Raw genomic sequence first — 13,993 nt, forward strand, 5'->3', positions numbered from 1 at the left:
GTATGGCCACACACACGGGGACGGTGGGGCTCAGACCCTCATCTTACCTCGAAGAAGGCGATGCCCAGCGCGACCGCAGCTACGATGACAATGTTGTTCTTTACCCAGGACTCCATGCTCTGGAGGCAGCCCTGAGGGAGCAGTGGGGCTCAGGGGGCGGCCGGACCCCCGGGGGCTGAGCTGGGGGTGGGGGGGCCACGGGGGGTGTCTCACCTTCTCGTAGACAGTGGCGGGGCTGGGGTGGATGTTGCAGGATGTGGTGTTGATGCGGCAGCAGGACCGGGGCACCGTGTCATTCACCATGAAGCTCTGGATGGTGGCCCAGTCCGTGTAGTTGTTGACTCCGCAGCAATGGAACTGCCGGGGGGTTGAGGGGGGAACCCCAGGGGGTCAGGGGGGCTGAGCCCTGGATGCCTGCCCCCCACCCCCTGCCCCCAAAGTGTCCCCGTTACTCACATCCCTCTGGAAGCTGTCCACCGCCACCGTCAAGGGCTGGTCCTTCCCGTACTTATGCAGGGCCTCCCACAGGTCCTGCTCCACCTCCGAGCGGATCTGGGGGGGCCAGGGTGGTCAGAGAGGGGGTCCACAGCACCCATGCGGGTCCACACCCCCTCCCCACGTGTCCCCACCTTGTCCTTGAAGACGTATCCGGTGATGGCGGCAGCAATCTCCACCAGGAAGATGATGCTGAGCAGGACGGCGAACTGCAGGGGGACAGAGGGTGGGGGTCAGGGTGGGGGGAGGCGGGTTGGGGGGGGGGGGGGTGGGCGGGGGAGGTCGGGGGGCTCACCGTGGTGACCATGCAGTAACTCTCCTTCCAGGCGCCGCAGCAGCCGAAGAAGGAGATGAAGAAGATGATGACGCCCAGCACCAAGATGGCAACGGGGCTGCTGGTGGTGGAGGCGCTGCTGATCACCAGCGCCCTATTGAAGGCCACCTGGGCGTAGATGCCGATGGCGATGAGGGCCACGCCGCATACCTGGGGGGCACAGGGAATTGGGGTGCTGCTGCCTCCCACGGGGCTGGGACCCCCCCCGCCCCGAGAGCTGACGGGGTGGGGGGTCACCCACAGCTGAGCATCATCCCCTTCCTGGGAGGGTGCGGGGTGGGGGTGAGGAGCTCTGGAGTTCGGCCCCAAATTGGGGACCCCCCTCCCGGGGGGGTTTATGGGGGGGGGGGGGGGTGTGTGTCTCTGGCCCCACAGCCCAGCGACGTCCCCACGGGTGCACGGTGGCGGGAGGGGGCCCCAGTCGCGCCCCATGGCAGAGCACTCCCCAGCCCCGCTGCGGCGAGGGGGGGGCCGGGCTGGCAGCCGCAGGGACGCCGGGAAGTCTGGCCTTCCGGCCACAGCGAGAGGCCTCGGAGGGGGGGGGCCCAGCGCCAGCCCCCCCGCCCAGGGGGGCCGCGGACGGATCGGGGGGGTGCCGGGACAGGGGTGCACGCCAGGCACGAGCCGTCCCAGCAGGCACCAACAGCCCCGCTCCCACGGGAGCTGGGACTCCCACGGCCCTTCCCACTTCTGACCCCCACTTATTCCCGGCATCCCCCCTTACCGGTGGGACTCCCCCCCACCCCCCGGCCTGTTTCTCCGTGGTCGGAGCCCCCCCAGGGGCGGCCCCCCCCCGAGCGCTGTTGGCCCTGTTTGCTCGCTGGGTGTGGGTAAACAGAGCGCGCCCGGCCGCCCGCTGCACAAACACTCGGGGTGGCGGGGCCGGGGGGGGGGCTGGCGCCCGTGTCCCCATCATGTCCCCCCCCGCCGCAGCTGGCAGGCGGCCTGAGCCCCCTCCCCCGGCCCTCCAGGGGTGACTCAGCCCGGCAGGACCAGGGTGCGGATGGGGACGAGTCACTCCCTGCGTGGGGGGGACAGGATGACGGCCAGGAAGGAGCCTGCCCCCCCTTCCCCCCCCCGTGCCCCACTATGGCCGTTGGGCTCCTCACGCCTCTTTCCTCACCCCGACTTCCCCAAACCTGCACCCTGTCACACGCAGGGACCCCGGCTGGGGCAGCCAGAGCCGTGGGGGCCCAGGAGCACTTGGTCAGCCGTGGGATCCACACCCTGACCCCGGGGCTCAGCTTCCCTCAGCTGGGCTGTGCCAGACTCACGGTTACCCCTGGAACCTACTGATGGCAGCATGTGGCTGCAACGCTGCCCAATGCCAGGCTTCTCCCAGAGCGGGCAGCTGCACCCCTCTGCCCCCCACAGCACCCGCGGCAGCCCCCCCCCAGGCAGCGGGGGTCCCCCCCGGGGTCCCCATGACCCTCCTCCGCTCAGGGCCTGCAAGGCGGGGGAGAAGGGGGTGTCAAAGCGACCCTACGTGGGGGTGAGGGGGATCTGCTGCCTGCCGTGGGGCTAGGGCGGGCCCATCCCCGGTGGGGCACGGCGGGGAAGAGCCCGTCTGCCCGGTTCTGCCGGCCCCGGGCCTCCCCCCGGCCCCCCCGCCCCCCCCCCGGTCCCGCACTCACCCAGAAGATGAAGTTGAAGATGAAAACCAAGAACTTCACACATTTCATTCCACCCTCGACCGCCATGGTCCGTCCTGCGGGAGCCGCCGCTTGAGCCCCGGCCCCGCTCCCGAGCCCCGGTGTCCCGGCCCAGCCCCCGCCCGCCCCGCCCCGCCCGAGTCCCACCGGCCCGGGTCCCGCCGCCCCAACCCCCGCTCCCGGGACGGCTCCCGGTGCCGGTACCGCCGGTGCTCCCGCTGCGGCCGCTCCCCCGCCCCGGGCGCTCACCGGCGCCGCTACTCCCGCCGTGAGCTCCGCGATCATGTGATGGGGGCCGGGGCGAGTCAACAGGCGGCCCCGGCCCCGCCCCGCCCCCCGCCCCCGCCCCGCCCCGCCCCGCCCCGCCCCGCCCCGCGCGGGCCCCGCCCCGCCCCGCGCGGGCCCCCGCCCCGCCCCGCCCGCTCCCGGGGCAGCACAGACACGCGGGTGCGAAGGACGCTTTAATGGTGCCGGAGCCGCCGGTCCCGCGAGGGGGGGACGTGGGGGGGGACCCCCGAGCTCCCACCCCCATCCCGCACCCTGCGCCCGGGGGGTCCCGGGGACCCTGTGCCCCTTGGTCCCTGCCACCCATCCCCTGTACCCCGAGGGGTCACCTACCCCATGCCTGGCACCCCAAAGTCCCGGTGAGGCCATGCCTGCACCCCGGGGGTCCCAGGGACCCCTCACCCTGCACTGCAGGGTCCCAGCCACCCCTCACCCTGCATCCCAGGGGTCCTGGCCACCCCACAACCTGCAGCCTGGGAGTCCCAGCCACCCCTCACCCTGCACCGCAGGGTCCCAGCCACCCTACAACCTGCACCCAAGGGGTCCTGGGGGACCCCATGCCCTTCACCCCAGGGTCCTGGGGACCCTGTGCCCTACACCATGGGGTAGGACCCCAGGGGTCCTGGCCATCCTACAACCTGCACCCCCCGGGGTCCCGGACACCCCTCGCCCTGCACCCCCGGGGTCCCGGACACCCCTCGCCCTGCACCCCAAGGTCCTGGCCGCCCCAGTCCCTGCCACCCAATGCCCTGCACCCCCAGGTCCCTGCCACCCCATGCCCAGCACCCTGGGGTCACCGCCACCCCTCACCCTGCACCCCGGGGTCACGGCCGTGGGGGGCTCAGAGCCCCCGGCACGGTGGCCAGCGCGGCCAGCACGGCGTCCAGGTGCTGGGGGTGCGCGTAGGCCACGAGGCCGCCCCGGTTTGCCCAGCGCTCGGCCCCCCGCCGCCCCCTTCCGCCGGGCAGTTGTAGACCAGCTCGGGAGGGGGCCCGGTGTCGCCCACCCGCCGTGCCCGCAGGGCCCCCGCCAGGGCCACCGCGCCCCCCGCCCAGGGCCCGCAGGATGGCGTGGGGGGCGCAGGCGTCCCAGGCGAAGGTGCTGCCCTCGGAGAGGACATAGGCGTCCGCCAGTCCCAGGATGACGCAGAGCATCTTGTAGCCGGCGCCGGCGGCGAAGCGCAGGCGGTCGCCGCAGAGGGGTCCCAGGGCCGCCCGCACCGCCGCCCCCTCCGCCCGGCTCAGCACCACACAAGGCGCGGGGCACGGGGGCGGGGGGCTCAGCGAGCACAGCCGCGTGTCCCCGTACGCGACGCCCCAGTGGTACCTCCCCCTGCCACCTGTGGGGACGGGGAGCCTGAGTGACTGGCGCCGCCGCCGCCGGGTCCCCAGACCCTCCCTGGCCCTTGAGGGGCAGGATCTGGCCGTGCTGCCCCCGGTGCTCCCTGCGGTGCCGGTACCTGCGGGTCAGGGGGGTCCCGGCAGAAGAAGGGCTCGTTGATGACGCCCATCACAGGGCAGCCCGTGCGCCGGTCGTAGGCCCCGATGAGCACCAGTGCCGAGCACAGCCCCGCCGGGGCGATGCCATCGACGGGGGCCACGTCCTCGCGCCCCGCCGATGTACTCGTTGGTGGAGTCTGCGGGCACAGCCGAATTCGCTGAGGTTCAGCTGCAGCAGGTGTAGGAGGGGGGGTCCCCAACCCACCCTCTCCCGGCGCCCCCCTCACCGATGGGGTCTATCCAGATGGCCAGGTCCTGGGGGGGGATGCTGAGCGCCACGCTGGCCAGCTCCGCATCCCCCAGTGCCACGTCCTGGTGCACGGCGGCCGCCAGCAGCTCGGCAGCCGCCCGCTCGGGCTCCAGCACGGAGAGCAGCAGGGCTGCGGTGTCTCCCGGCGTGGCGCAGACCCGCACCGCCACCGTCTCCCCTGCCAGCACCACAGCCTCAGCCACGGCCCCGCAGCCCCCCGGCGTGGGGGGACCCCGGCTCCGCTGCTCCCCCCGGGACTCACCCTGCCCATTCTGAAACTCGTTGGACTCCTCACCGTGGATGTGGCCCTGCAGCTCGGGGAACTGGGGGGGGACAGGGCAGCTCAGCTGCGTGCAGGTGTGGTCTGGGGGCACCCTGGGGAACCCCCATCCCCTACCTCCTTCCCCAGGTCGTGCTTGATGACCTCCTGGATGAGCACGTCCGCCAGCGTCTTGAAGTCCTGCAGGAACCTCCTGTTCCTGTCGGCCCCCGTCTTCTCGGCCACCAGCAGCTGGAAGAGGGGGCTCCTCGCGGCGGCACAGCCGGGCGATGTGCGCCGCCTTCTCCGAGGCGCCCACCAGGGCCTGCAGCAGCCCCGCCATGGCCCGGGGCTGGGGGCACGCGGCGCTCAGGGGGGACCCGCCACCCCCAGCGGGGGCCCCCGAGCGCCCGGCCTGTAATTGTGGGGTGTGGGAGCGCCCAGGGCTGCATCCTGCCCGGCTCCGGGCCCAGGGCGGGGACCCAGCCAAAATTATCCCACACGGCTGCCAGAGGCCACAGCCCAGGGGTGGGGACGTGAATGTGGGGACGTGGGGATGTGGGGTCACGGGGATGTGCAGAGGTGGGGACGTGGGGGTGTGGGGGACATGGGGGACTTGGGGACATGGGGGTGTGGGGTCACAGGGACGTGGGGGACGTGGGGATGAGGGGACGTGGGGTCATGGGGATGTGGGGACATGGAGACACAGGGACAGAGGGATGTGGGGACGGTTCTGGGGCTGTGCCTGGCCGAGGACGCAGCCCCACTGTGGGGTTCCTGCGGGGGGGGGGACGACCTCCCACGTGGAGATGGAAGCAGCCAGGTCTGGGAAAGGGGGGTGTCCCCGCTGCACCCCGGGAGAGGCGCGGGGCGCTGGGGCCGCCCCCCCCCGAGCCCCTCAGCCCCCCGGGCGGGGACGCCGCCGTGATGCCCCTCCCCGGGGACGCGCCACGGGGGAGCCCCCCAGGGATCCCCTACGCGCGGGGTGCCCTCCCAGGGTCCCCCTCCCCCCCGCCGAGGGCCCTCCCACCCCCTGCGACGCCCCCGAGGGGGTCCCGGGGACCCGCCCGCTCCCCCCGTTGCCGTTACCGGGGCCGGGGCCGCTGACAGCTCCTGCGGGGCGGTCTGTGGGCGGGGCCGGCGGGGCCACGTCACGCCTCCGCCTTAACCCCTTCGGTCCCGCAGCCCGGCGTGCGGGGCGGGACGCAGGCGTGCAGGGGGGGACAGGGACCCAGGCGTCCGAGGGACCCCGGCGTTGGAGGGGGGGAACACTCGGTGTCGGGGCTCCGAGCGCCGCCTCCCGCTTCCGCTTCTCGCCCTCCGCGGCCCCAGTGACACCGGGGGTTCCATCGCCGCGGGGGAACCCCCGCACCGGGACCTGGCGGGGGGCGGGGGGGTAACGGCGGGGCCGCCCCCCCCGGGCCGTGGTGCCGCCCCGCGCCGCGCGGTGGCGCTCTCCTCCCGGCCCTGCGCCTCGCTCCGGTTTTACCGGCTCCGGTGTGGACGCGCCGGCTCCGGAGCGGCCCCGCGGCGCCCCCTGGCGGGATGCGCTTGCACCACGCTCCCGCCGCGCACCGGGGGTAACGGCACCGCTCCCCCACCTCCGCCACACCGGGACCTCCCCCCGGCCCGGGTCTCCCCACGGCCTGACCCCACCGGACACCCTCCCCTTCCCCCCCCGCCGCCTCCCGCCGGACCGGGAGCGGGGCCCGGACCGGGGCCGGTGCATCCCCGGGGCCACGGGCGCGGCCGCGCCTCCTTCTTGCCCTCTCCATGGTTCTGATGGGGTCGGCACCGGGAGCGGGGCGACCGGGGAGGGGGCCGGGGGGCGGCTGAGGACACGGTCCGGGAGGGGACGGGGACCGGGCAGGGGGGGGCCAGGGGCGCCGTTAAGGACACGGCCGGGAGGGGACGGGGGCGGGGGCGCCGACCGGCCCGGGGGGTGGGGGGGAAGGGGGCGATGCGGGAGGGCAGCGAGGGATGGAGGGACCGGGACGCGCATCCCCGGTCTGCGGGGGGCGGCGCGGCGGGACCCAACTCCCGGCAAGTGTCGCGGGGCCCCGCCGCACTTGCCGGGAGTTGGGTCCCGCCGCGCCGCCCCCGCCACAAGCGGGAGGGGGCGGGGGGGGGGGTGCGGGCCCGAGCCGGGCGGCGTGCGGGGGCGGCGGGGCCGCTCCCGGTGCTCGGGGGGCCGGCGGCGGCTGGTGACAAGCCCCTGCCAGAACCTCTTTTGTGCGCCCGCAGCCAATCAAGGCCGCTGACGACACACTTCTCTTGGGGTATAAAACCCCGGGGCCGCCGCTACCGCCGCTTTTTTCATTCCCCCCCCCCTCCGCCCCCCCCGGTCCCTCACCGCCCCCCGCTTCCCCGCCCCCGCCACCGCTACCGCCTTCCCCCCGTTCCGCGCCCCTTGCGCGTTGCGGTGGAAGCGGGGGGGGGGGCGGCCCGGCGGGGAAGGTTTCCCGGTATGGCCCCGGTATTGCTGCGGTTGCTGGCGGTGGCGGTGGTGGCGGGGGGGTGGGTGGAAGCGCAGCCCCCCGCCTCCGAGCCCGCCTGCCCCGTGTGTCTCTGGCGGCGGCACAGCAAGGAGCTGCGGCTGGAGAGCATCAAGTCGCAGATCCTGAGCAAGCTGCGGCTGAAGGAAGCGCCCAACATCACCCGGGAGGTGGTGAAGCAGCTGCTGCCCAAGGCCCCGCCGCTCCAGCAGCTCCTCGACCTCCACGACTTCCAGGGGGACTCGCTGCAGCACGACGAGTACCTGGAGGAGGACGAGTACCACGCCACCACCGAGACCGTCATCAGCATGGCCCAGGAAAGTCAGTGCCGCCTTTGTTCCGCCCCGCCGCCGCTGCAAACTTCGCCGGCGGACGCCCCCCCCACCCCCGGGCCCGTTCCCCCCCCCCCGGTTCCCCTCCCCGCCCGCCTCGTCCCGTGCGGCGGCAGGCACCGGTCCTCCGGGTCTCCCCCCGCTCGAGCGCACCCCGGGGTGCCCCCTCCTTCCCCGCGGCTCCCCGTCCCCCCCCCACTCCCTCCCGGTCCCCCTCCGGGGCTCCCCTTGCTCGGCCCCGGGCACCGGCCCGCAGCCCCCGCCCGCCTCCCCCAGGGCGGCCCCGTGTGAGTCCCGGGGGGATGCACCGGGGACCCCGGGACGGGACAGCCCGGCCGGCAGCCGGTCCGGGGCGCCGGGAACTGGGGGACGGGACTGGGAGCGGCCACTGGGAGCTGGGACCCGGTAGCAGGTACTGCGACCCGGCACGGGCACCAGTGGGATTGTGGGAGTGGGCACTGGCACCAGCCCGAGCACCAACACTGGTGCTGGGCACCGGGTGCTGGGAGCCAGCACTGGGTGCTGGGACCTGGCGGTGGGTACTGGGAACCGGCAGTGGGTACTGGGACCTGGCAGTGGGTGCTGGGAGCAGGCACTGGGTACTGGGACCTGACACTGGGTACTGGGACCTGGCAGTGGGTGCTGGGACCTGGCAGTGGGTACTGGGAACCGGCAGTGGGTACTGGGACCTGGCAGTGGGTACTGGGAACCGGCAGTGGGTACTGGGACCTGGCAGTGGGTGCTGGGACCTGGCAGTGGGTACTGGGACCTGGCAGTGGGTGCTGGGACCTGGCACTGGGTACTGGGACCTGGCAGTGGGTACTGGGACCTGGCACTGGGTGCTGGGAGCCGGCACTGGGTACCGGGACCTGACACTGGGTACTGGGACCTGGCAGTGGGTGCTGGGACCTGGCACTGGGTGCTGGGAGCCGGCACTGGGTACCGGGACCTGACACTGGGTACTGGGACCTGGCAGTGGGTGCTGGGACCTGGCACTGGGTAATGGGACTCAGCCCCAGCACCGGCACTGGGACCAGACCGGGGGCACAGGGCAGACGGCGCGGTGACCTCCAGGTCCCCAGGGCCCCGCTGGGCAGCGGGTGCCAGCGCTCGCCTCCTGCTGTGGCACGTGGCAGGGTGACAGCAGGGTGACAGCCGGGTGACGGCCGGGTGTGCTGGGGACAGGCGGGCGGCTGCCCTGGGCCTGCCCACGGCTGGAGCATGAGGGGCTCCAGCCCTGGGTCCCTGGCAGGGAGAGGATGGGGCATGGGGGCTTTGCTGTGCTGTGCCATGGCTCCGTCTGTCTGTCCGTCTGCCTGTCCGTGGGCGAGGAGGGGGTGAGCAATGGGGTTCCGGGGCAGCTACACCCCGCACCTCTCCGTGCCTCAGTTTCCCCCCGTGCCAGCGTGGCTCCACGTGTCCCGGCCCCGACTCCACCTGCTCTGGTGGCGGGACAAGGTGGTGGGACCCCCAAGGTGCGGGGGGCTGCAGGACCCCCGGGAGCGGGGCCGGGGGGGCCGGGTGCGAAGGGCGAGCGGAAGGGAGGGAAGTGTGAGGCGCTGACCCCCCCCGCAGCCCCCCGACGAATTTCCTTCCCAGGCATTAATAGACTCGGGCGGCTTTGAAATTTTATTACCCATAAAATTGACAACACGCTGGGGTTTTCCTCCCCGCGCCGCGTTAACGCTCGCTGCCCCCGGCCCCCCCTCCTGCCCCTTAACAGCTCAGGGGCCCCCAAAATAAATACCAGAGGGCGGCCCTTCCTCCCGGCTGCCGGGCCCCGCACGGCCCCGCTCCGGGGGTCCCGCAGCCCCAGCCCCGCAGCCGGATGCGCCGCAGGGTCCGGCCTGCCCCGGCGCAGCCGCTCCGTTATTATTATGATTTTTTCCCTCCCTCCTCACCCCCCCCGTGGCAATTGTGTGGGGTTTTATGGTTCCTGAACAGAAGGAGGGAAAGGGCTTTATAGGCAGCAGAGCCATAAAGCTCTCGGGTTCCCCCCGGCCGCCCCCCCCCCGCTTAATCCCAAGCCAGCACCCCCCACCCCCCCGTTATTTTTTTTAAATGCAGAAGGAACCTGGGAAGGTTAATTGGGTCCTAAACCCATTTAGGGGCTACCCGTGACCCCCGCGACCTGCGGGGTGGAGGGAGCTTAATGAGGGGCAATGGGGGGCCGGGCTGGGCACGGGCCAGGGTGAGGGGCTGGCGGGGTCCGGGGGGCTGCCCATGCTGCTCACTGCCCCGCCAGGGCCGGAGCTGCTCAAGGTCAGCGGGACACGGGCAGCAGCGGGGACACGGCGGAGGCACCGCTGGCACGTGGCACCTCTGGGCAACAGGGGGTGCCTGGGCCTGGGGAGGGGCTCTGGTCCTCCGCGGCAGGCGAGGGGTTAATGGAGCAGAGGTGGGAGCCCCAAATCCGGGCCGGTGGGAACAAAGGGTGGGGGGGGGGGGGCTCGGGCCACCCCCCTCCCAGCACATACTCAGCTGTGACCGATGTCCCGGTAACCTTTATCCCCCGTTGCCACAGCGACGGGACGAGCATCCTGGCATCGCCGCAGCCCCGTGCCAGGAGCAGCCAGCGTGGCACAGCCCCCACGCTCGGACCCCCCCGGGCACCCCGACCCACCTCTCGCCCCTGGGGCCGCAGACCCCCAGTGTCCCCCAGTCGTGGGCTGGAGGAGGGTCAGCGGTGATGCCGGCACCACGGCGAGGGGCTTCAGGGGTGGCTTTAAGGGACCTGCGCCGGCTCCAGCGCTGCTTTGGTACCTTGCACCTGGAGACCCTACAAAAACAACCCCACCGGCGCTGTCCTTGCCGCCGAGCCAGCCACGGCGAGCCCCGAACAAACCAGGACCACGTCCCCTAAAGCTGCCGGGGACCTCTGTGGGGAGAGGGGGTGGTACCACCGGGACCACAGGGCACCCACAGCCCCTCGATATGGCCACCAGCCCAGGCGGGGAACGATGTCCCACCGGTGATGGGTGGCAAAGTCCCTGCTGAGGGGCTGGGGGTCACAACCTGCTCCGGGTTGGGAGCCGGGGGGGGGCCAGCGCAGCTTTGAGGGGACGGGCAGCGCTGGGGGAAACACTCCCCGGACGGGTCCCGAGGGAGCGCGGGTTTAATTTGGGGCTTGTGCTCAGCAAATTGCTGGGAGGGGTTTGGGCGGCCGGCGCCCGCGGCCCCCCAGCCCCTGTCACTTTGGTTTATGTGCAGCGCGGCGGGGGGCTGGATGGCATTCCCGGGGCTGCGGCCGGTGTCGTGACCCCCATGTGTTCGGGGAGGCCTCGCGCGCAGCAAATGGCCCCGCGCTGCAGCTGGGTGCTATTAAACCTGACCGGTGCGTGGCAGGGGGAGGGGGCTGCGGGTGGGGGGGGAAATTCCCAGCTCAATTTGACACAGATGTTTGCCGAGCAGGGAGGGCTGGCGTGGGGCCGGCTCCAGCCGGGGTGCTGCTGTGGGGCTGGGGGAGGGTGGCCAGGGACCCCCTGGATCCGGCGGATGCTCGGGGCCGTCATCCCACCGGGGTGGGCATCCCTGTCCCCGCAGCGGCCTCTCGCCTTTGCCATCTCTGAGAAGAGCAGGACACACCGGGGTCCTGCGCAAAGCATCCCCGGCTGCTTTGCCGAGGCCGGCAGAGGCATGGGGCTGCCTCAACACAAGCCTGGGGAGGGTGGGAGATGGGAGGGTGGCAGATGGATGTCCTCTGAGAGGCAGACCCACTGGAGCACTGGCGGGGAGCCCAGTGGTACCTGGACCCCGAGATTGGTGCCGTGGACCCTCCTCGGGGCTTTGCTGCATCCCCAGGGCTGTGGGACCAGGCGCGTTCCCGGCTCCAGCACAGGGATGTGGTGGGAACTGGCTGCCCCAGAGCAGGTGCTGCAGGGCCAGAGCCCCCTGCCCCGCTCGGCCCGGCCCTGCTCAGCGGGTGGCTCAGTTCCCGCAGCCCCCGCGGGGATCATGAATCCCCGGTGACGCGGGGTCAGGGGGCAGCCGGGGACCTTATTGCGAATGGAGGGGTAATGACCCCTGGGGCGGCCTCTGACCCGACCTTCAACTCCTAACGACCGAGGAGGAGCTCGCCCCGACCCTGTGTCCGATGGAGGTGGGGGGGGGTGTCCCAGGGCCGCCCCTGACGCCTCCTTCCTCCCCGCAGCGGACCCCGTGGTGCAGATCGAGGGCAACCCCCATTGCTGCTTCTTCAACTTCAGCCCCAAGATCATGTTCACCAAGGTGGTGAAGGCGCAGCTGTGGGTGTACCTGCGGCCGGTGCAGCACACCTCCACCGTCTACCTGCAGATCCTCCGCCTGAAGCCGGTGACGGAGGAAGGCAGCCGCCACATCCGCATCCGCTCCCTGAAGATCGACCTCAATTCCCGCATCGGGCACTGGCAGAGCATCGACTTCAAGCACGTGCTGCAGAACTGGTTCAAGCAGCCGCAGAACAACTGGGGCATCGAGATCAACGCCTTTGACCCCAACGGCAACGACTTGGCGGTGACTTCGCTGGGACCCGGGGCCGAAGGGCTGGTAGGTGGCTGCCGCGGGGCGGGCGCGTGGCTCGGGGTCCCCACAGTCCCCGGGGGTCGGTGCTGCGTGGTGCTGGGGGAGCACCGTGGTGGCCCCGGTGCTCAGCTGGGCATGGGGCCCCCAGCCATCCCTGGGGAACCGGAGGGCGAGGGGGGACAACGGGGACCGGCACAGTGGTGCTGCAGCGCCGTGGGGCTGGTGGCAGCTTGTGGCGGGTGCTCACAGCTCTGTGGGGACAGTGACAACTCCATGGGGACAATGACAGCTCCGTGGGGCTGACCACGGCTCTGCCAAGCTGGGGATGGCTCCGTGGAGCTGGTCACGGCTTTGCGGGGACAGTCACAGCTCCGTGGGGACGATGACAGCTCCACGGGACCAGCCACAGCTCCGCAAGACCAGTCACATCTCTGCAGAGCTGGCAATGCCTCTGTGGGGCTGGTCGCAGCTTTGTGGGGACAGTGACAGCTCCATGGCACTGGTCACAGCTCCATGGGGACAGTGACATCCCCATGGGGCTCGTGCCACCTCCATGGGGCTGGCGACAGTCCCGTGGGGCCAGTTATGGCTCCACAGGGATGGCCACAGCTCTGGGGGACCAGTTAGAGCTGCATGGGGCTGGTCACAGCTTGGTGGGGATGATGAGACTTGCATGGGGCTGGGGACACTCCCGTGGGGCTGGGGACACTCCCGTGGGGCTGGTGGCAGCTCTGCAGGGCCACGTGGGACCCGGGGAGCCAGGACAGTGGGGTGGTGGGAGGGTGGGACGGTGTGCGGGGCTTACAGCCCCCCCCACTCTCCCCCCAGCACCCCTTCATGGAGCTGCGGGTGCTGGAGAACAACAAGCGCTCGCGGCGGAACCTGGGGCTGGACTGCGACGAGCACTCGACCGAGTCGCGCTGCTGCCGCTACCCCCTCACCGTCGACTTCGAGGCCTTCGGCTGGGACTGGATTATCGCCCCCAAGAGATACAAAGCCAACTACTGCTCGGGGCAGTGCGAGTACATGTTCATGCAGAAGTACCCCCACACCCACCTGGTGCAGCAGGCCAACCCCCGGGGCTCGGCGGGGCCCTGCTGCACCCCCACCAAGATGTCCCCCATCAACATGCTTTACTTCAACGACAAACAGCAGATCATCTACGGCAAGATCCCGGGCATGGTGGTTGACAGATGCGGATGCTCTTAGAGCCCGGCTGGTGCTGCCCCTCCGCCCCGCGCCCCCCTCCACCAACAAACTCCTCTTCCACTGTTTTTTGGGTTTTTTGTTGGTTTGGGTTTTTTTTTAAATACAAAGAACAAAGCGTTGAAATTCCTTTGGATGTCGGGGGAAGAGAGAGAGAGAAGAAAATCCCACGGAGAAACGCTGCACCAAACCCGCGCTTCGACATGCATTGTGCAATAAAGCAACCGGACGGAGAAGGGAAAGGGCGGCCGGGACCCCCAGCACCGCCGCCCCCGCCCGCGGTGGCACGGCGGCACGGCACGGCACGGCGGCGCGGCTCTTCACCGGACGGCTCTCCCGCCCCAGCTCAACGGCAACGGGGAGAGGAGGCGGCCGAGCGGAGCCCGCGTCTCCCCGCGCTTCTGGAGTGGCAGCGGGGACGGGGACGTCCCTGCCCACCCCGCGGCCAAGGTGACACCCAACGCGGTTGGCCCCGTCCCCAAGCAGCTGACAGCCCCGTCACGACAGCCCCGCTCCGGATGCTCTGCCGGAGCAAGGACGGCAGGATCCGGCAGCGGGACACCCGGGACGGGCGTGCTGGGGCGGCTGGGCCATGCGAGCGCCGCCGGCGGCTCCGGCCCGGGAGGAAACCGTCTCCCTTCTTTAATTTATTTATTTATTAATCACCCTCCCGGCCAGCGCTTTGC

General features: G+C 71.6%; 3 protein-coding genes across 6 annotated transcripts in view; 1 reads left to right on the forward strand and 2 right to left on the reverse strand.

Moving 5' to 3' along the window:
- Positions 1-13,993, reverse strand: part of CD63 (CD63 molecule) — a 63,213-nt gene that overhangs the window by 329 nt on the left and 48,891 nt on the right. The window contains exons 1-7 of one of the 4 annotated variants that reach the window (XM_075075776.1): positions 2,731-2,827; positions 2,464-2,537; positions 791-979; positions 630-704; positions 457-552; positions 214-357; positions 48-131 (exon numbers count right to left, since the gene is read on the reverse strand). In XM_075075776.1, the coding sequence (XP_074931877.1) occupies positions 48-131; positions 214-357; positions 457-552; positions 630-704; positions 791-979; positions 2,464-2,529 (654 nt within the window). In that variant the 5' untranslated portion in view covers positions 2,530-2,537; positions 2,731-2,827. Of the gene's footprint in view, positions 1-47; positions 132-213; positions 358-456; positions 553-629; positions 705-790; positions 980-2,463; positions 2,538-2,667; positions 2,828-13,993 lie in introns of those variants that run through there. The other 3 variants (XM_075075778.1, XM_075075777.1, XM_075075779.1) reach the window with 3 other exon arrangements.
- INPP1 (inositol polyphosphate-1-phosphatase) lies at positions 2,926-5,775 on the reverse strand. The gene is given in 10 exon segments (XM_075075787.1): positions 2,926-3,710; positions 3,713-3,814; positions 3,816-4,098; positions 4,220-4,239; positions 4,241-4,381; positions 4,383-4,402; positions 4,493-4,693; positions 4,778-4,838; positions 4,913-5,038; positions 5,040-5,775. Coding segments are annotated over 10 exon segments (1,152 nt in total). The 5' UTR covers positions 5,118-5,775; the 3' UTR covers positions 2,926-3,590.
- GDF11 (growth differentiation factor 11) lies at positions 7,141-13,411 on the forward strand. Its single transcript, XM_075075772.1, has 3 exons — positions 7,141-7,590; positions 11,752-12,125; positions 12,930-13,411. Exons 1-3 carry the CDS (start codon positions 7,242-7,244, stop codon positions 13,308-13,310), a joined length of 1,104 nt encoding a protein of 367 aa, XP_074931873.1. The 5' UTR covers positions 7,141-7,241; the 3' UTR covers positions 13,311-13,411.

This window comes from Phalacrocorax aristotelis, chromosome 26, assembly GCF_949628215.1.
Source record: "Phalacrocorax aristotelis chromosome 26, bGulAri2.1, whole genome shotgun sequence".
Taxonomy (NCBI): Eukaryota; Metazoa; Chordata; class Aves; order Suliformes; family Phalacrocoracidae; genus Phalacrocorax; species Phalacrocorax aristotelis.

What these genes read in the sequence shown, in the direction of transcription:
- GDF11 (XM_075075772.1), top strand. Translation starts at nt 7,242, where the DNA reads ATGGCCCCGGTATTGCTGCGGTTGCTGGCGGTGGCGGTGGTGGCGGGG. An exon ending in CATCAGCATGGCCCAGGAAA is followed by an intron (nt 7,591 to 11,751) that starts GTCAGTGCCGCC and finishes TCCTCCCCGCAG; the next exon opens with CGGACCCCGTGGTGCAGATC. An exon ending in GACCCGGGGCCGAAGGGCTG is followed by an intron (nt 12,126 to 12,929) that starts GTAGGTGGCTGC and finishes CTCTCCCCCCAG; the next exon opens with CACCCCTTCATGGAGCTGCG.